The sequence below is a fragment of the Pecten maximus genome, chromosome 1 (assembly GCF_902652985.1).
Source record: "Pecten maximus chromosome 1, xPecMax1.1, whole genome shotgun sequence".
Lineage (NCBI taxonomy): Eukaryota > Metazoa > Mollusca > Bivalvia > Pectinida > Pectinidae > Pecten > Pecten maximus.
In genome coordinates this window covers 12,311,327-12,334,911 of record NC_047015.1, presented here as the reverse complement: position 1 = coordinate 12,334,911, position 23,585 = coordinate 12,311,327, and the positions used below count along the sequence as shown (strand labels likewise).

Sequence of the window (23,585 nt, the reverse complement as noted above, 5' to 3'; positions counted from 1 at the left end):
TGTTCCAGGAGTTGTGAGGCTAAGTGGGGATGCCGGACAGCATGGGAAGCAGTGTTCCAGGAGTTGTGAGGTTATGTGGGGATGCCGGACAGCATGGGAAACACAATGTTCCAGGAGTCGTGAGGCTATGTTGGTGATACCAGGATGAACACACGAGAGGTTCGGGACGAATGTGACATAACAGATACTGACGGTTTAACAGCTTACATTTGGTTGTGTGTCGCGTCTTTGTACTGTTTATTGCTAAACATTATTGTTAAAATGAGACATCTTTTCATTGCTATCAAGATCTATGGTGCTTCCAAAATTTAATCGGCGGCAGGTGACGATCGTTTTATGCAACAATAATTGTAAACTGGTTATTAAAGAAATATCTGTCCTGTCACACAGATGTTTCACATCAGGTTTGGTCGAGACTGGGTCCTATCCCTCCCCTCCTCACTCCAGGGGCATATTAATTGCCATCCCCAAATGATCTTCCAAACAATATTGGATTATTTTTGGAGGAGTAATTAACGATTTCAATGCAAGCTTTCACTTATTTTACACTTCAGGAGTACTAAATATTGTTCTGGCCTGAAGAAACATCACTTATTTAAGAAATGATTTACCTCCGCTCAGTGATGTTTAACATAAAATTTGATCGATATCCTCTCAAGCATTCAGAAAAATGTGTGAGGGTCAAAGATACAATCACAGACAATATCATTATTGAAGCAAAATCACCTTATTATTGAAGGGGATAGGTTCTGTAGATGAGGCAACATCACCTTTCAACCCATCGATAAACTACTGGGTAAGCCATTTCTGAACGTAATATTGCACATCTAGGGCAAAACAATAGAAGAAAATGTTATAAATTCTTTTCAAAACCATTCATAATTCAAACTAGAACTTAATCCGATGACTAACTTAAAACCCCACTACCCATCATTGGTGACCAAATGACATCTACTGTTTTGGAAGTAGCACAATGGTATTTGCTATCCCTTAAAACCGTTACAGACCAATTTTCAGGTTATTTTGACTAATTAGGAACCTCAATTATACATAACTACATAATTTTTTATTCTAAAAAGTATGATTTCACGATCGATCCTTTGACATTGAGCTATGAAATAGAAATATTACTTTTAAAGGTGTACTATTCATAGTTTGATTTTTTCTTTAAAACGATATTTTGATAAATGTTTTTTCCAGTAATCTATACAACATTGGAAGGAAGATTGTTCCATACCTTGACATTTCTTTGTGTAAACAACGCATTCTAATTTCATTCTCAAGAGCTTTATACAGATCTATTTACAAGTCATGGCCACGTATTGAAGAGCCTTCCCTGATTGACAATATTAGACCTCTATGTCGCCACGTTATCTCCTAAATGCTAGTGTTGGTAGTTTCTGTAGTTTCTGTAATTTGGTCGTTTCTGTAATCTGGTAGTTTCTGTTATCTGGTACTTTCTGTGATCCGTTACTTTCTATAATCTCGCTGTATAAGGCTTTTAGCACAGGTTCTTGTGTTGTTGCTCGACATTGAACATTTTCTATCATTTCTAAGTATTTTCGAGATGAGGGCACCAGATTTGATTTGCATGTTTGCGACTCACTAAACCAATATATAATTCCATTGTTTGCCATAGAACTCCATCATGGACTTTGTTTACTTTTATATACATATATGCTTATCAAATCTATATTTTCTTTAGTGACACCAATATCTTTTTAAGAGGAAATCAAATTTGCCAGTCTACATTCACTGCTCTATATTCATTCATATGTACTTGTATTCATATATGTATTTATTTTCACTAACAAGGAACATGTGAATACAAAATGAATCCCTGGCTAGCCTTTATGCTCTGTATATAGATATCTCGTCATTGTTTACTGTCATAATATTATATGTTTTCAAAAAGTAAAGGACACAATAATATGTTGCATACTAATTTTATTTGGACATAAAAAATCTATTTAACAGATGGACGGAGGAATGTATAGAGTACAATATTTCAAAAGTCTCTTGTTCAAAATGAAGATCTATCATAAGGATAGTGTCTTGAAATGTTCAATACGTTCTTGATAGATTTTGTAGAATTCATTGGCTATATAGTAGAATGGCGCTTCCACATTCTGGAATTCTTTCTGTAAAATAAAATAAAAGACAAACATTTAACATCTTTGCACAAAATCGATTGCATAAGAAGATTATTTTAAACTAGAAAATCATCCATCAATATGAAATGTAGTTAATTGTTTATGATATAAACCATATGCTGTATAATCAGAAACATTTTTAGGCCTAACCTCTATGTTTTTTTTTTTTTTTTTTTAAATTACCATTTCAGAGATGCATTAATTTATGAAATAATTACCCAGTAGTTACCCACAAAATACACTTAAATAAATATAGTGGATATTAAACTTTACCCAGTTTGAGAATTGAGAACATCTAACATACAAACTGTACATAATGTGTGTGCCCTGTCTTGAACTTATCACCAGTAACACATTGTATAGTAATTGGACTACTGGACAGTATGATTTGTGACAATAAACTTCTCATTGACAGGATATTTATAATTAAGTATTTTATATGCTTTTCACAGCTCAAGTTTATTTACTTACAGAAGAACACTCAAAGTATTTCAGGCCATTCGATTCAGCAAAATGTGTGGCAGCCTTTGGGCTGATCACCTGTCTCTGTTCCAAGTCAATTTTGTTTCCTATCAGAACTCCTGTACAACAGAACATTTAATATATGGATAACTGCTTCAGTAAAACCAGAAAATCACATTTTAAAAAATCATTGCAGGGCTTAACCAGAAATAAATAGGTGGAATTTGAGAGACTTTCTGTGACCCACCAATAACCACATATATCTTATTTTAGATCCCTATATCATCATCCTTACATTATCTTTCCCTAACCATGTATTTTCCACTCAAAATTTACAGCAGTTATAGTTGTCTCCCTTCCATCGATATAGCTGTGGTACTGGACATTCCAATCTATATTATTTTGACAGTAATTGTCTACTGGGGTTGTTTAACAGACCTTATTTCATTGTCCTAATCAGAATAACGGAAAATTATTACATAGCATTAAAACATCTATAGATGTAATATATTTAACAAGAGGCCCATGGGCCTTAGCTGTCACCTGAGTTTTGAAATAATTAAGTTAATTTGACCCTTTTTGGTCCCGTCCATCAGCCCATGGGATCAGTTAGGACCAACATGGGCATGCTATCAAACTGTCATCCCATGCTGCTGGTTTGAACCAAGTTAGAATGAATTCCAATAGAAATTTTTAAAAATGACCGTCAAAAATGTGACTTCCTTTGGCAAGATGAATGACAAAAGGTGATTAGAAAATGTCACTTGAGACTTCGTCTCAGGTGCAGGTGACCTATGCATTAGTATTTTCAATGAATATACATGTATAATTGAATATGGAAACACTTACCTGGCATGTGTACATCTGGCTTCTGTGATCGCACCCGTTCTAACCACTTCGCGCAACTTGAGAAAGATGTCTCGTTTGTCACATCAAAAACAACTATAATGACACCAGGGTGGTCCCACTGAGAAAACATAAATATGTATATAAACAACTTTAATGACACCAGGGTGGTCCCACTGAGAAAACATTAATATATATATAAACAACCATAACGACACCAGGGTGGTCCCACTGAGAAAACATTAATATATATATAAACAACCATTACGACACCAGGGTGGTCCCACTGAGAAAACATTAATATATATATATAAACAACTATAATGACACCAGGGTGGTCCCACTGAGAAAACATTAATATATATATAAACAACTATAATGACACCAGGGTGGTCCCACTGAGAAAACATTAATATATATATAAACAACTATAATGACACCAGGGTGGTCCCACTGAGAAAACATTTATTATATATATAACCACTATAATGAAACCAGGGGTGGTCCCACTGAGAAAACAATACATATGTATATAAACAACTTTAATGACACCAGGGTGGTCCCCCACTGAGAAAACATTAATATATATTAACAACCCATTACGACCACCCACAGGGTGGTCCCACTGAGAAAACATTAATATATATATAAACAACCATTACGACACCAGGGTGGTCCCACTGAGAAAACATTAATATATATATAAACAACTATAATGACACCAGGGTGGTCCCACTGAGAAAACATTAATATATATATATAAACAACTATAATGACACCAGGGTGGTCCCACTGAGAAAACATTAATATATATATAAACAACTATAATGACACCAGGGTGGTCCCACTGAGAAAACATAAATATGTATATAAACAACCATTACGACACCAGGGTGGTCCCACTGAGAAAACATTAATATATATATATAAACAACCATATGTTATGACACCAGGGTACACATGGTCCCACTGAGAAAACATTAATATATATATATAAACAACTATAATGACACCAGGGTGGTCCCACTGAGAAAACATAAATATATATATAAACAACTATAATGACACCAGGGTGGTCCCACTGAGAAAACATTAATATATATATAAACAACTATAATGACACCAGGGTGGTCCCACTGAGAAAACATTAATATATATATATAAACAACCATATGTTATGACACCAGGGTACACATGGTCCCACTGAGAAAACATTAATATATATATAAACAACCATTATAACACCTGGATGATCCCATTGAGAAAGCAAATATAACATACAGCTTTTATGACACTAGGTAGTCACATTATCAAAGAAAATTGCACATGACTAGAGCTAAATGTTGAAGGTGCACTGTTTTATAATTAGATTTCATCGCCACCATTCTCAGAGAATTGAGGGAGTTCAGGCCTGCTAACCTGACAATGTAAATCATCCTATGCATCAGACTTCCTCTGGTATAGCAACAAGCAAACCATTTAAAATCCAAAGCTTATCTATCTGTAGATTTACTTGATATAGTTGCAATTGTACATTATGCCCTCTACATTTTTTATGAATGACACACACTATGATTTTATGATCAGTGCCTTAAGAATGTTATCACAACTCTTTTGATGTTTATACTTTATAGCACTTTTTAATAGAATATTTAACAAGATTTTTATATAAACAAATTATTTCAATTTATCTAATGTTTTTATCTATACCAGAGTGGATTTACGTAAGTACCTTAAATTGTAATGAGATCTTAAGTAATAAAACCAATACAAATCTACTAACTTTTGAAAACTGTTTGGATAAATTTTTGGGATGCGATGAAAGAAGATTCACAATAATGCTAATGTCACAATTAAAAAATACTTTTATATCTTATATTTAAATATATATGGATTATGATCTGAATATAGAGGCAGCTATTGCCTGCGTTCAGAATAAACTAAGTTCAAAGAGAAATAGCCAGTTTTGACGGATTCTCCAAACTGGAGATCTACAGTGTTTGATTGACAGATATTCTGTCTACAAATGCTAACTCTCCAGTTAGAGACCAAATTATGCACCAGAGATTGCTAAATTAACCACATGATCCAGTCCTAAATAGGACACTTGACTGGCCTGAGGCTGTACAGGAACAGATTACTGAATATGTGATTTGTTTGACTTGTACTTAACAAAAAATAAAGATATCTAACTTTTTTGGAGTGCATGTTTCAGAAAAAAAAATTCAATATACGGTATATGCAATTGAATAACGGACTAGATTTTCATCAATGGTTGTAACTTACATATTTCTGTACATGTTCTGAAAAGATTTCTTTTCCAGCAGAGTCGTACAAAAACAGCTCCTTTAAAATAAAGAAGTTCACTTCAACACACAACACAACACATTAATCAAATTTTACTGTTGAAAAAGCTCATGTCATCATCAAATTCCAATTTAAAAATGCTAAAAAATATTACCCAGTAGTTACACCTGGTAGAACACTGTACTGGTAGATTTCACAACTGTCACCCAATGTAATACTTTAGTTAAACACATGTACTATGTATTATAGTAATTTTGTATTTATATTCCTACAACATTATGTTATACAAGGTACAATGTACTGTTAACATAACCTGATCTACGGTACATACCACTGAATCTCTGGTCTCTGGAATATTCACAGATTTTACCAGCAACTCAACACCAGCAGTCTGTAAATGGAATTAAAATGCATTTGAATATTTAGTCGCATAGATATTTCAAAGTTAGTCCTAGGACCGGTTAATACCACACCCACAGTATAGAAAGGTATATACAGGTACATATATACTGACCAATACCCCCCCACCCACAGTATAGAAAGGTATATACAGGTACATATATATATATACCGACCAATATCCCCACCCACAGTATAGAAAGGTATATACAGGTACATATATACCGACCAATACCCCCACCCACAGTATAGAAAGGTATATACAGGTACATATATACTGACCAATACCCCTCACCCACAGTATAGAAAGGTATATACAGGTACATATATACTGACCAATACTTTTACCCACAGTATAGAAAGGTATATACAGGTACATATATACCGACCAATACCCCCACCCACAGTATAGAAAGGTATATACAGGTACATATATACCGACCAATACCCCCACCCACAGTATAGAAAGGTATATACAGGTACATATATACTGACCAATACCCCCCCACCCACAGTATAGAAAGGTATACACAGGTACATATATACCGACCAATACCCCCACCCACAGTATAGAAAGGTATATACAGGTACATATATACCGACCAATACCCCCACCCACAGTATAGAAAGGTATATACAGGTACATATATACTGACCAATACCCCCCACCCACAGTATAGAAAGGTATATACAGGTACATATATACTGACCAATACTTTTACCCACAGTATAGAAAGGTATATACAGGTACATATATACCGACCAATACTCTCACCCACAGTATAGAAAGGTATATACAGGTACATATATACTGACCAATACTTTTACCCACAGTATAGAAAGGTATATACAGGTACATATATACTGACCAATACTTTTACCCACAGTATAGAAAGGTTTATACAGGTACATATATACCGACCAATACTCTCACCCACAGTATAGAAAGGTATATACAGGTAGTCAGGTACATATATACCGACCAATACCCTGTTTTTACGTATAAAATTACCATTGTGTAGTTCTTTGCAAAGTGAGACCCATCACTGTGAAACATCTGGCAAAGAGAGCTTTTTCCAACAGTTGTATCACCTGAAACAGTTCAGTTTAACAATTATGGAGTAATTAGTTGTATACATACATATTCTTGTGACACAAGTTATCAACAGAAAGTGGAGGCATCTGTCAGACTGAAGCAACATCTGATGAGACAAGGCTGCATGAATCATAGCAACCACAAAATCATTTTTCAGAGTATATATATATTTCTACCACAATACCCCGTGTTATTCAACTCTCAGACCATCAGTTAATCATTACAACTGTTGATTAACAATCTGTTTATACCACACGTGGTATAAACTCTGTACGCATTTTGATTGGCTAACACGGTGAACTTTGACCCAAGCTGCAATTGTTATTGACGTCATCAATAATCTAATGACGTCACAACATCACCGGGTCTCGAACGTCACCGGTACACTTTATTTGCATACGCAAAATTATACTTGGTCACGTTTCCCTTTGATTCAAGCCGATATTATTGTGGTAGAAACAGGTCACACGACTCGAAATTGTTGGATATGGAATTTATTTCACACTCGTAAGTCATTTTTTAAAAGTTGCAAAAAACACTCGCTAAAGCTTGTGTCTTTTGTAACTTTTAAAAAATAACTTACTCGTGTGGAATAAATTCCATATCCAACAACCACTCGTTGTGTAACCTCTATATATATATATATATATATATATATATGGGTCAAAGAAGTAATATAAACAGTATAATCCAGATAACACTGGATCCTCACATAAATGTATGGAGGATACAAATTACTTGTAATGATTATATGGGGCAAAGAAGTATATATATATAAACACTTCATAATTTACAAATAATATCTTATTAGTAAGTTATAACATGTATGTATAAATTCTATCAATTCAAATACTATTAAATCACTGCATGCAAGTGAGTGTGTGCTGTTTTTGTTATTTCACTTAATATATAGATAGTAACTTCTTTCATATTGTCCTACTACACAACACAATTTGATCCATTATGTATTTAATATGATACTGGAAATCTAGATCTATCAAATATTTAGGAAAGGACTTACATAAGCTAAGTCTGTTGTTCTAACAATAAAATATTTAGAAATGAAAAAAAAAAAGCATTCTGAGAGTATTGCTACACTGTAAAGCAAGTCCCCTACAGCTGACCCCTACTAAATTAATAGTGACCTTGACCAAAAAACCCTGAAACTCAAACTTAATTGATCTGTAGCTACTAATACTGAAGTTACATACCAACTCTGACCAACATACCTTGAATCATGGCTTATCATGAGAAAATTGCACAAATCTGAGAGGATGGCCTGTCACAGACGGCTGAGGAGGAAACCTATATATATTCCTCACCCCCCCCCCCCCCCCCCCCCCCCCCCTTCCCCGGTTTTATCAGTAGGGGACTACAAAATCATCAGTTTGGAACCAGAGCAGGCAGGTTGCTAATTGGACATTAATCCAAAGGGTTCTGATGTTAATATCGCCTTGAAAGCTGCCTTGTGCCAATTTGTACCATTCCCTTCAACCTGACTTTAAAAATGTATACATCAATCAAAAGATAAGATAATATTGCATTAGCTTACATACATATTTTACTCACTGATCATCATCATTCACTAAATATATACAACAAAGTTTTGAAAATGGCCGCCATCACCAGGACAAAAGATCTCACAAGATCTAGATTTCAATGTAAAGTAAACAGATCTGACAAAAAAACCCTCTGAGGTCAGATTTAAACTATGTTGGTAGCTTTGAAACTTTCTGAAAACAATATGGCAAAGTATACAGATGCATATTTTAGTGAATGATGATGAGTGAGTAAAATATATTTATTATCTTACCTTTATATTATATAATTCATGTTTTAGGTTGAAGGAAATTGGGGGAATGTTCAAATGCCAACCGAGGGTGGGTTGGAAAAATTGCTTATTTTCTGATATATCTGCATAGCAAGATCGTCAGAAAATTCTGAATAGCTTGGCACATGCTAATTTATTGCTATTATATGCAGTAGCTAAATATTGCTATAAAAGGTATTAATAGCTTTACCAAGCTGACAAAAAAAAAATTCTGATAAAAATACATCTGCTCTGGGGATGTTTATAAACAACTTTTGGACTTATTGCAATAATTGTTCATTAGCTTAATTAACTGAGTTATGTTCAAATGTAGCCCAAGTTTCCCCTGGCCTGGACATCGTGTCTGGTGTAGGGGGCCAGAGCACATGTATACACTACTATATATGAAAACATGGAATTCTCTAACACTGTTTGGTATCACTAAGAATTTGTTGCAAACATAATAAAATCAGACGACACGTGACATAACATCTACCTTACATCTTACATGTGGGGATAAATGGATTATTTATTTGTCCCGAAACACTCATTTAGCTTCATATCAATCCAATTTTCTGGCAGAAATGCTGACTTAAGAGATAAAAAACATATTACAGCAACAAATTATACTGACTAGTACTTCAGACCATGATTTATTAGCATAATACATAATTATAATAGAGTGAAATAACAATAAGCAATATCATTATTTTTTGTAGTTATTATAATATATAAAACTTAAACAGTGCAGTGGTCCTCCTACTACACTATACACTACAAGTTAACAACAGTCTGCTGACCGGGGGGGGGGTGTCACCCTACAGATTACACATAACCAAATTAAGTCATCTGCTATTTGATAAGGGTGAGACCTGCTTAATGCAATGTTGGTGTCCCAGATGCCAGCTGACTCTTTATTTACACAACTGTACCAGTTGTAAAACAAGCTGGACCCCTACTAGTGAGGGATCTGGTTACTGGTGTAACGAGACTCCCCTGTAATTTTATGCAGATACAATTGCCCACCACTCAAAGTATTAATAACATATTAACTAAATTAATATTCTCATTGATGGTTTATCCATCTATTAGGCCCCTCACTTTCCCCTGCTCAAATTTTCACACTGTTGACTCAGTATTTTGTAAGTGACAGTGCAACTAACCACCCATATCAGAATACAATCGACCAAAAAGACCAAATATTATTTTTTTTTTTTTACTTCTTACATGTATATACATACCAGCCAGGTATATATATGTAGTTTAAATCAAGAAAGCTTATCATTTCCCAAAACCTGTTATATCTAATGCAAGAATACATCATTTTTTACATAAGTGTGAAATTTTTGTATACTGATGGAATAGAACACCGAAGAATACTCAACAATGTTAGAGGATAACTGCGAGAAACTTATGACAGGCGCCGTGTAACCTCTAACAAAGACGGATTTACACTGCACAGAATGTAAAATTTTCAAAATCAGGATTTTGACCATATCAAGCAGTTAATTTACGTTTAAGGTTTTACAGTGTCATGTTATTACCTTTAATTTTAATCCATCATTACTAAAATATAAAAAGTAAATCCACAAAAATAGCACTCAAAGACATACAATCACGATTATTTACATTTCCAGGCTTCATTCCGGTAACAATGGCAGCCCATTAAATACAAAAATGGAAAATAAAGCAAAAACAAACGAAAAGCTTGCACTGGATACTTTTTCCGCTTGCTATTTTTTTACAACCAATGCCTCCATGTTTAAAATAGATCACGTGAAAGGGTGGAATAGTGTAGCAAAGTGTTTTGTGTCAATTTAGTATTATTGATTCTGTGTGAATTGGACTCTTTAAATGGGATATATGTTACCTAAACTGTAAGCACACAAAGTTGTCACCAAGTTTAGACTTATGAATACTGATGATATTATCTTCTCTTTCTTTCCACCCTAAAATCAGGGCGAAACTTGCAGTGTCAAATAGGGTTCGGTTGCTAAAGGTCGGTTGGTGTCAGAACAAAAAAAAACAGACCTTTAGCTAGCTGAAGTAACCGAAGAACAGAGATATGGCCCATATCCGAGTTTTGTTGCTTCGGTATAATAGGATTTTATTTGGCGTCATAAAAAACACCTATGGCAAAAATGCCATGGTAATCAGGCTTGTGAGAAAACACTTAATTGGGACTAAAGAGGTGTTTGGGGGTAAATGAAAATCTCATTTATCCATAAATGATTGTATATTACCTGCACCAAAATCTTAACGAGACTACCGAGTAGGCCTAATGAAACATTGTTGGAGGGAGGGAGGGCTCGTTTGTAGGATTGAGTTTCTGGAATTCTGGAAAACCAAGATATGGTACATGTATTACTGCCTTCGGGTATGTATATGGAATTCTAGAAGACACGGCAGCAGAAATGATGGTACGTATATGTGGATATGCCATTAGGGGGGGACCGGGCGCAAAATAACTGTATTTGGGGTGGTGGGGGGGGGGGGGGGGGGGGGGGGGGGTACTCCTATAACATAATAACATGAGAGGCCGCTGGCCAGACATTTATAATCTGATGTTCTTGAACTGCTACGCGCCTGTCAAAAGAGTCTAGCCGTGTTGAGACTACCGAGTAGGCCTAATGAAACATTGTTGGAGGGAGGGAGGGCTCGTTTGTAGGATTGAGTTTCTGGAATTCTGGAAAACCAAGATATGGTACATGTATTACTGCCTTCGTCGGTTTGTAGTTAATATAGAACGAATATACATACCAACAATTATACATTTTGCTCTGAGCGTGACCGGCATCGTTGCTCGTGTGTTCGCTGGTGTCTGTTCACGTTTGGAATGTTGTTTTGGTCGGGAAAGTATACAAAAACCGAACACCGACTAATTTGCGCTTTTTGATTGGTCAATACTTTTAAACCAATCACAATCAACGTAACATAAACCTGATAAAACCGGAAGTTGGGGAAGCTGGAAAGTTCATCGAAGGAGCAACATTTCCTTATCGTTATTGAAATATGTTTAAATTTGCAGAGAAGAAAAAAGAGAAATCTTTTGTGTATAGACATGTATCATGTCATTCTGCTTACCACGAAGTACAAGTATGATTGATAGATTACTGTTACTCTACACGGCCGTGTTCTATATGAGGAGGACGTCATCAGATATCGTATTTCATCAACATTGTGTAAGTTGTAACGTGCTATTATAAAAAAGCAGTGACGCCTTGAATGTTATTACAGTATAAGTAAAAAAAATAGCATTGGTAAAAATGCAAAAACCTGTTGATCGCAACTTCACTTTAACGATGGAGAGAGGAAACCATCTCATATTACCTACTGCTTTTCATCCAATTAACAAATACAACCAGTCGCATTTGGTATTTGATTTGTACATGGCAGTTGCTTCAGGAAGCACTCAAGAAGCCAGGAATATACTTTTGTCATATCCTCACGTTGATTTTAACATACCAGTGAAGGGTGCAACAGCTCTATCATTATCTCTTTATAAGAGACACTTTGATATTTTTAACCTGTTGATGCGCCACTATGAAAAGAGTAAGAATCTGAACCTAAACAAAAGCAGCAAAGATCATCTAAACCGTGTAGAACCGCCAATAATCACAGCATGTCGAATGCATTTTCTTGAGGGAGTGGTTGCATTAGTAAATGCTGGTGCTGACATTGATGCAGCTGACAACTATAACCACACAGCGTTATGGGTAGCTTGCAGACAGCAAATGCCAGACCTAGTGGAGTATTTGATTTCAAATGGTGCTAGTGTCAACAAAACCGACCAGTTCAACCGAACTCCACTTCTCACAGCCTTAACCTATAGAGTCAGCTCTTTTATTACAAAAACTCTTATTGTCCATGGAAGCAATTTACAAGGTCCGAAATACCCCATTGGTGGCACAAGTGCACAACATAATCCACTATTCTGGGCATCAAAGCACAAAGCTATGGAAATCGTCAAACTTCTTTTGTGTGCAGGTATCCCTTTATGGGAAGTCCGCAGTGTGAGAAGGGCTTTAATCATGGATGGAGACAATGATATGGCTATATTAAGTCTATTGGATGCCGAAATCAACAACCCTCCTAGTCTTAAACAACTCTGCCGGATGGAAATCAGATCATGTATCAGCAGAAACTGTAATGGGAAAGGGTTTTTGAAAAATATTGAAACATTACCACTTCCTGTTATATTGAAACAATATGTGAGTCTCAGAGTATTGTATATGTAAGATTGATGTACCCGTATCCTACAGTGTAATTACATACCTGTGTAGACTGCAGAATGATGAGTGTATGTTCACAGTGTATCCTGTGTTTATTTGTATTATAAGATTGTAAATCATTTAATGGAATTTACAAATTAAAGCGCTAGTCATTTTTGTATACAACATGAACATAATAGTTTGAGTTATGAAAATTAAAATCATGACGATTGAAAAAGTAAAACTGTACCTTTGATGACGTACAAAACATCAATGTCATGTTTTGTGTTGTGACAAAATTATTTCTTACCCAATTTTTTTTTTACTGTTAATCACATTTGCAGAATCTTTCCCACCAAATTCTTAATTAAAAGCTATTATTTGATTTCTTAAAAATCCACATTCACCCTTTCAATCATCCAGCAATATTGTGTTTTATGATCATGTTGTCCAAGGATTTACGAACAATACTAATGCCAGTGTCCAGACTTTGCAGCTCAGGCAAACATGGTTGTGTTTAATTTCTGGACATTTTTTTTTAATGATTGATAATTACTTGGTATAGATATTTTGTGGTGCATGCATTGTGATAATAAGAATTCCATCATACTTTCCAACATTTTTGAAATCCAGGGATTCCTTTCCACATACATACACACACATGTATCTCCTTACACATCATCTCTCTACCATGTGAATGTGCCATGAGAAAACTCACTGTCATTACATTGATTGACCACAACATGAAAAACTGACCAATCTCTACATGAATATTTATGTGTTTTGGAAATTGTAGAGAAGCTACATGTAGCTACATGCACAACCAAATTAAAAGCTAGTCAATTTGACAGTTATTGTATGCAGTTGTGTGATGCCTTTTAACAAAGAGCTTATATAATTATAATTACAGTATTCAGTATTTGTTATAAGATTTTTTCTTGCAAGTCTTAATTACTAAGAGACAAAAATGTAGTGTATTTGGGTACATATAATTAGCATTTGAATGAGTCATGCAGGAAAAGCTTATATAAAATATAGCAAAGTCCCAAAACCAATAGTTCAGTCTTCAAATTTTAGACTGGTCTGGACATATTATAAGCTAGTATTGTATGAACTACCTGGTAGGTATTTTAAGTTCCTTATGCTATAAGGATATATACTATAGATATAGTAGGTTCCTTATTCTATATGGACCTATACTAAGGGTATATATGGTAGGTTTGGTCCTATATTCTAGCTATAGGTATATGGTATATATAGGTTCTTTATTCTAGGGACCTATAGGTATATGGTATATATAGGTTCCTTATTCTGTAAGGATATATAGGTATATGGTATATATAGGCTCTTTATTCCATGAGGACCTATACCTGGTATATGGTAGGTTCCTTATTCTATAAGGACCTTACACTAGGTATCTATTTAAGTTGGTTTCTGAATGAAATGGTGAATAATCTGTTCCTTAATTATAAGGATAAATTCACCAATATCGATAAGGTGGTTTATATTTATAACTAGTCACAGGTGACATCACTTAATTACATTTTGGTTCATTGGATATGAACCTAGGCAGCACTAAGTCCTTCATCATTCATAAAGGTTACTATAACATATAAATATATACATTTGTATCTCTATAGCTGTATATGTGATGGGCATTTATTGTGTTTTAGGTAAAATCATTTTTTGTATTCCAGGGTTATTACATGTATACAAATGTTGTTGAAATACAAATGTATAATTTATTCATTTTACAAGTTTAATTTCAAATCATCAATACAGAGATGTACATATGTTCTACTATTTGCTTACCTGTCTATCAAAAAAGAAGTACTTTATTAACTATGTAGTTTTAAGGTATCAGTTTGAAAAAAAGGGGTTTTTAAATGCTCTTTGCTGAGGTGTTTTCTATGGATTTGTGTCATGATTATAAGCATACAATGTATTGGTAAAATTGGGCTTAACCTATTACATAATAAGAGTTGAAGTACCCGTATATCAATACAAAAGATCCAATTCCATTGGTGTTGTTACCAAATTACATACAGTAGTTCAGATTTCGTACATACACAGTTCTTTGCTGATATCAACATCGCGATATCTGAATCTGTAGCAACATTGTATTGTACCAGAAGATGATGTTTCATGTAACATAATTAGTACTCCCGTGTAAAGATGATTTAAGGAAAAAATAACATGCTGACATGTGAGACACATGTATACATGAACATTTAGCCCATCATCACCAGTCATTTTGATTGATAGTAGAAATGTTAAACATAGAACCAATTTACATTATACAATAGTGGAGCCATTTCTTTATCTGAACAGATGGTGTCCATAATATACCACGTATGAACTGAGCAAATGCACATATTTATATATTGTTACATATTCATCAAAGTCACCATATGCATGTTCTTAGGTGGGATCAAGGTTTACTTTAATAGCCTGTATATTTGATATTCTGATTGTTCAGGTACACAACTTACATAAGCTGAGTGAAATGATAATTTCTTGAAAACACTATTTTGTATACATTTTATCATATATAGATGTTTAGTATATGCATGTCTTATAGATGTTAAGTATAATGTTTCACACAATTTTTATATCTAGTTACAAATGGTTTTTTTGTACAGCGCTGAGCCAGCCATATTGCTTGCCCATGTTGAGAAGTCCTGTAGTTTTTTATTTGAAATATATGTGATAAAGTCCATGTTGATATGATGATTTGCATTTAAATTTAAATCAAGATATTTATTGATTTAAGTCATTTCGTCGGGTATGGAAATTTGTTTTGGGCTCATCAAATTTTATCAAAATAAAGGATGGAAGCCTTTGTGATTCGCTGAGTGGACTTTCTGCAACATTTTAAATGTTAAATTTTGTTGGTTTTAAATGTTTTCTTGACACTAATTGGACATTGCCACCTTATTATATCTTACTAAGTTGTTTTGTTGATGAAAATTAGGATATAAACATTGTATTACAGATAAAGTCATATGTAACAAACAAACAAAAAACCTGGGACCAATTCATACATATACATGTAGCTATAGTTGGAAAGTACAATGCTATTACCTTGGGACATGTATTCAAATTGTATTATTATTATTATTCACTGAAATACTTTTTTTTCATTGCTAATTTTATTTTTAAAATGTTTAAATGTGATATTCTTATCAGGTTATAATACTATGTAACAATTTTCCTGTCAGTATACAGGTAAATTAACAAGTTCAATCAATAGTGTGATAGTGACAAATATTCAATATTAATGCTTTCAATGATAATCAGGTGAATGAAATGTGAATTTGACAAAATGTCTCTACGATTCATTTAATTGGTCACATGTTCAGTGTCATAGACTTAAATACTGGCTGCTATCTTGGATGGTATTGTTTTTATGTGAGCTATTGGTTTTCACTGTAGATTTACTCGATTTAGACAATTAAGTTGTTACTTTTGTAGTAACCAGAACCATTTTGTACATGTGTATAACTACTTTTAATGGTCCGAGTATACAAATTTGTATATATTTTGTAATTGGATGAAGGATTATGGAGTTGTGTGCTGTTTGTTATTACATGGAGTAGCTGTGTGTGAAACGTTTGTCCTCTATATAGTTCTGTAGCTAAGTTGTTGTACATCATCGTGTGTAGGGTTATATTAAGACTAAAGGATTTCATTCAGATGTGTTACCTATTAACCTGATATGATGTCTAGTAAAAATTGTTTAACAAGTCAAAAACATGCTGAATATGGGGAGTCTACCACCTTATATAATTCTCTTGAGCCAAAGAAGTGGCAGTTTTGAACGGTGGCAATTAGCTGACTCGACAGGCAGCCATCTTGGATTTTGAGAAATGAAGTTTGTTAACACTATTTAATGAAAAGTATTGGAAGGATATTCCTCAAACTTCATGTGTATGTTTCCCATGGCCCCTAGTTGTGCCAGTTTATTTGACAGATTTGGTCAGAAAAACGAAATGGCCAACAGCTGGCCATCTTGGATTTTGATTATTAAAATTATTGCTTTATTCAGAATTCTTGAAAAGAACTGAAGGGATGTTTCTCAAACTTAACATGTAGGTTCCACTTTTTCTTGTTACTGGTTTAGTAAAAGGAAAAGAAGAAAGAAAGGAAAAGTGAAGAGAAGATCATTTGACATAGAACCAATAAAGGTCATTGAATGGTGGGCGCTAAGATCCCAGAGGTCATTGAATGGTGGGCGCTAAGATCCCTCTGGGATCTCTTGTATTACTAAGATTGAGAGGAAATCAGACCTGAATGTGAGAGGATCTGTGTCCTTATCAATTATGAGTGTAAAGCAGTCTGTAACATCCAGTGTAAAACTTTCCTTATCAATGATGAGTGTAAAGCAGTCCGTAACATCCAGTGTAAAACTTTCCTTATCAATGATGAGTGTAAAGCAGTCCGTAACATCCAGTGTAAAACTTTCCTTATCGATGATGAGTGTAAAGCAGTCTGTAAAATCCAGTGTAAAACCTGTAAAAAAATTATACTTTCAGGAATTAAAACATTACCATTTGAGAGGTACCGGGTAGTTTATAATATTTTTTTCCTAAAAGTTTAAAAGTTGTGTGTGTGTGTGTGTCTGTGAAAACAATGTTATGCCTCTAAAAGATTTATGTTTCTTTTACCATTAGACTATGTTTTAGTTCTTATTTGTATGTGCATTTTGTAGCTTTAGCCCACTGCATGTTTGATTTTTGTTATATATGTGTATGATATCGATTGAAGAGATATACAAGTTTTATTTTATTACTATATTGTAAATGGGATAATTTTGTCATTTCTAGTCATCTTGTTCATGTATTAATACTAGATATAGACAAACAAAACTATTCTAGATAATTTAGATATAAAGTCAGAAATCTTATTAAGATAGTTCTAATTACACATAGTTTATAGTTAGTAGTAGATACCTGGTAAGTAAATTACAACATCTATAGTACAATGGGGCATGGCCTGACCACATTACATTTTCCTATCTATAAACCTGGGTTGTTAATGGTGTTCGGGGGAACAGACATAATATGATAGGAACGTATACAGCAGGACTACTGCTGACCACATTTTATTACAGTCTGTGTAATGGTAGAAACCATGTAATAGCCTGTAATATAGGGATCACCTAGTCTGTTTAATGGTAGAAACCATGTAATAGTCCATAGTATAGGGATCACCTAGTCTGTTTAATGGTAGAAACCATGTAATAGTCCGTAGTATAGGGATCACCTAGTCTGTTTAATGGTAGAAACCATGTGATATAGGGATCACATAGTCTGTTTAATGGTAGAAACCATGTAATAGTCTGTAATATAGGGATCACCTAGTCTGTTTAATGGTAGAAACCATGTAATAGTCTGTAATATAGGGATCACCTAGTCTGTTTAATGGTAGAAACCATGTAATAGTCTGTAATATAGGGATCACCTAGTCTGTTTAATGGTAGAAACCATGTAATAGTCTGTAATATAGGGATCACATAGTCTGTTTAATGGTAGAAACCATGTAATAGTCCGTAGTATAGGGATCACATAGTCTGTTTAATGGTAGAAACCATGTAATAGCCTGTAATATAGGGATCACAGTCTGTTTAATGGTAGAAACCATGTAATAGTCCGTAGTATAGGGATCACATGGTCTGTTTAATGGTAGAGACCATGTAATAGTCTGTAATATAGGGATCACCTAGTCTGTTTAATGGTAGAAACCATGTAATAGTCTGTAGTATAGGGATCACATAGTCTGTTTAATGGTAGAAACCATGTAATAGCCTGTAATATAGGGATCACAGTCTGTTTAATGGTAGAAACCATGTAATAGTCCGTAGTATAGGGATCACATGGTCTGTTTAATGGTAGAGACCATGTAATAGTCTGTAATATAGGGATCACCTAGTCTGTTTAATGGTAGAAACCATGTAATAGTCTGTAGTATAGGGATCACATAGTCTGTTTAATGGTAGAAACCATGTAATAGTATGTAGTATTGGGATCACCTAGTCTGTTTAATGGTAGAAACCATGTAATAGTCTGTAGTATAGGGATCACATAGTCTGTTTAATGGTAGAAACCATGTAATAGTCCGTAGTATAGGGATCACATAGTCTGTTTAATGGTAGAGACCATGTAATAGCCTGTAGTATAGGGATCACACAGTCTGTGTAATGGTACAAACCATGTAATAGTCTGTAGTATAGGGATCACATAGTCTGTTTAATGGTAGAGACCATGTAATAGCCTGTAGTATAGGGATCACACAGTCTGTTTAATGGTACAAACCATGTCAACTGCTTTATATTTACTTTTACTTTCATGTAAATATTTAGTTGAAAGCCACAGAATGTGTTCTCATTTAAAGATAGCATTTAACAAGTACACATACATTATTAACATTTTATATTTAATATGTTAGTATTAAACTCTCAATTTGCCTACATTATAATTCTACTTAAATCTGGTAAATGCCGACATGTTAGCATTTAGTGTGTTAGATTGGAATTTTAACACAGTGAATCATACTTCTACTTAAAGTTTTAGCATTTGGTGTGGCATCAATGGTGCTATTGTTTTAACATGTGAACACGACTTACTGGTAGTGTTAGTTAATCATATATAAGACCATTAATCTAGATTGTATTGCAGTATGTGAACAATTGTGGAATGGAATTTTCAGAAATTGTAACTTTTATAATAGATATTTCAGTTACACTCTAGATAAAAAAATCATGTCACAGTACCAATACTGTACCTACAAGATGATTTCAGGAAGCATTTCTTCACAAATGTCAATTTACTTACACCACAAATATCATTGCTCTCACAACAGAGTAGATACCAAAGATTTTTATAGTGTTTTTCTTTCTTTTCTTTCTTTATTTTCAATGGTGCTATTTTGATAAGATATTAAATGTTATTCCAGATAAGAAATTTGTTCTTTTATTTGCTTTCTTTGTGAAAATGCTTATTAGCGTCACTGTCAAACATCATTTTATAACGTTGTCAAATCCCAGGAGCTTCACATGATCACTAACAATGTATTAAAATCTTCTGGCATCATTATCAGTATACCTGGTATATTAAAATTTGACTAGAAAACCTTCACTATCTAAACACTTATTTATTGCAATTTGAAAGGCAAAAGAGATGTGATTTTTCATTTAAGGTAAACACAACTTTGGCATATTTAGGGCATGTATCTTGGTATTTGTATCTTAATTAAATGTATGGAAAATTTGACTGACACTATTTTGTTTACTTGTTGAATGTAGAAGGCAGATTGTTTCTGTAATAACTGGTGCTTCATGTTTATTGTGTTGACCATTTAATTTCATTGAGAAAAATAAAAAATCTGCAAATTTGTTTGTGTGTGGACATTTGTATTGTTTCTGGTATGATTGTCAGAAATCTCTCTGTAACATTGATGTCATAATGACATAACAATGACAGCATATCGGTCACCTGAGTTCTGATATGTATACCGATAGATAATTTGACATATTTGAGCCCTGACTTTCAAATAAGGTGAAGGCCATTCATTTGAATCTTCATCCCAGCATCCTACTGGCTCATTATCATTACACTTGACCTATAATTAGTAATTACGATCAGGGCCCAGTTGTTCAAAAGGCGTTTAGGCTAATCACATTTTAATAACATTTTTCAAAACCTGATGTACTAATTTCTGGTAAAACTAGCTTGTGAAAACTTCATGAAATTCTGTAATTCTCAATTCTCTTCCAACTGGCATAACTTCAAGAGGATATACTCACAGGGTTTGCAACAAATGAGAAATGAAATTTTCACTAATCTAAGTGATTAAGCTAATCATCTTTTGAACAGCTGGGCCCAGATCGGTCCCAATGTGGAATTGTTCATGATTCTATTAATATAAAGCTCAGAGTATACCAAATTTCATAAAAAAACTCAATTAAATTTATTGCTCACAAAATCCAATGGTAGAACCATAACTAAGAAACATTGATTGTTAAACTCATCTGGCCTCTTCATGATATAAAACTACATTTGTATATACATAGTACCAAATTTCATCAAAATGATTCCAGCTCATATTTATTTAAGTCATGTTCACAAGGTCCAATAAAACTACAAAGGGACTTTGTCAGTTACAATTGAATCTGTCTGATTGTCGAACTCATCAAAGATCTTATTGTTATTATGCTATATACCAAATTTCATGAAAATCTGTTCATATTTACTAGTTATTGTGCTCAAAAGGTCAAATGGCAATAAAACTACAAAGGGCCATAATTCTATAAATTACGATTGAAATTAAATAACCTGATTGTCAAACTCATCCAATATCTTAATGATATAAGGCTGCATACCAAGTTTCATGAAATCTGTTCACATTTATTCAAGTTCTTGTGTTCACTAGGAAAAATCAACATATGACAAAAGGGCAAAAGGCAATTGCGAAAGGTCACACGACCGTTCCTCTCACAGTTTTCCTGGCCAAATGCAATTAACCTGATGTCCTTCACATATTTGAATCATAAGACCTTGAAAGTAAGTGAAGCTTTCCATCACAGGTACCTGTTGGCTAAATACCATATTCTAGCATTTTCCAGATCTGGATGAAATGGTATTTTACATGATTGACTTAGTGACATTGAAAGTAACTAAAGGTCCTTTATCTCGGGTATCTGTTGGACAAACATGACCTTGGTCCTTTATCTCGGGTACCTGTTGGACAAACATGACATTGGTCCTTTATCTTGGGTACCTGTTGGACAAATACCATGACCTTGGTTCTTTATCTCGAGTACCTGTTGGACAAATACCATGACTTCTGTCCTTTATCTCAGGTACCTGTTGGACAAACATGACCTTGGTCCTTTATCTCGGGTACCTGTTGGACAAACATGACCTTGGTCCTTTATCTCTGGTAGCTATTGGACAAATACTTTGACCTTGGTCCTTTATCTCGGGTACCTGTTGGACAAATACCATGACCTTGGTCCTTTATCTTGGCTACCTGTTGGACAAATACCATGACCTTGGTCCTTTATCTCGGGTACCTGTTGGACAAATACCATGACCTAGATCCTTTATCTCGAGTACCTGTTGGACAAATACCATTACTTCTGTCCTTTATCTCGGGTACCTGTTGGACAAACATGACCTTGGTTCTTTATCTCGGGTACCTGTTGGACAAACATGACCTTGGTCCTTTAAATAGGGTACCTGTTGGACCAATACCATGACCTTGGTTCTTTATTTCTGATACCTGTTCGACAAATACCATGACCTTGGTCCTTTATCTCGAGTACCTGTTGGACAAATACCATGACTTCTGTCCTTTATCTCGGGTACCTGTTGGACAAACATGACCTTGGTTCTTTATCTCCGGTACCTGTTGGACAAATAACATGACCTTGGTCCTTTATCTCTGTATCTGTTGGACAAATACCATGACTTCTGTCCTTTATCTCAGGTACCTTTTGGACAAACATGACCTTGGTCCTTTATCTCGGGTACCTGTTGGACAAATACCATGATCTTGGTTCTTTATCTCGGGTACCTGTTGGACAAACATGACCTTGGTCCTTTATCTCAGATACCTGTTGGACAAATACCATGACCTTGGTCCTTTATCTCGGGTACCGGTTTGACAAATACCATGACCTTGCTTCTTTATCTCGGGTACCTGTTGGACAAACATGACTTTGGTCCTTTAAATCGGGTACCTGTTGGACAAATACCATGACCTTGGTTCTTTATCTCGGGTACCTGTTGGACAAACATGACCTTGGTCCTTTAAATCGGGTACCTGTTGTACAAATACCATGACCTTGGTCCTTTAAATCGGGTACCTGTTGTACAAATACCATGACTTCTGTCCTTTATCTCTGGTTCCTATTGGACAAATACCTTGACTTCTGTCCTTTATCTCGGGTACCTGTTGGACAAATACTATGACCTTGGTCCTTTATCTCGGGTACCGGTTTGACAAATACCATGACCTTGGTCCTTTATCTCTGGTAGCTATTGGACAAATATCATGACCTTGGTCCTTTATCTTGGGTACCTGTTGGACAAATACCATGACTTCTGTCCTTTATCCCGGGTACCTGTTGGACAAATACTATGACCTTGGTCCTTTATCTCGGGTACCGGTTTGACAAATACCATGACCTTGGTCCTTTATCTCTGGTAGCTATTGGACAAATATCATGACCTTGGTCCTTTATCTTGGGTACCTGTTGGACAAATACCATGACCTTGGTCCTTTATCTCGGTATCTGT

General features: G+C 34.6%; 2 protein-coding genes across 2 annotated transcripts; one reads left to right on the top strand and one right to left on the bottom strand.

Moving 5' to 3' along the window:
• Positions 1-1,930: 1,930 nt before the first annotated feature.
• On the bottom strand, positions 1,931-12,002 carry LOC117325200 (intraflagellar transport protein 27 homolog). The gene is made up of 7 exons (XM_033881260.1): positions 11,834-12,002; positions 7,180-7,259; positions 6,100-6,159; positions 5,748-5,807; positions 3,465-3,582; positions 2,625-2,734; positions 1,931-2,141 (listed from the first exon to the last, which is right to left on the bottom strand). Exons 1-7 carry the CDS (start codon positions 11,868-11,870, stop codon positions 2,040-2,042), a joined length of 567 nt encoding a protein of 188 aa, XP_033737151.1. The 5' UTR covers positions 11,871-12,002; the 3' UTR covers positions 1,931-2,039.
• A 5-nt stretch (positions 12,003-12,007) lies between these two features.
• Positions 12,008-16,590, top strand: LOC117325198 (protein fem-1 homolog B-like). Its single transcript, XM_033881244.1, has one exon. It carries the CDS (start codon positions 12,340-12,342, stop codon positions 13,309-13,311), a length of 972 nt encoding a protein of 323 aa, XP_033737135.1. The 5' UTR covers positions 12,008-12,339; the 3' UTR covers positions 13,312-16,590.
• Positions 16,591-23,585: the final 6,995 nt, after the last annotated feature.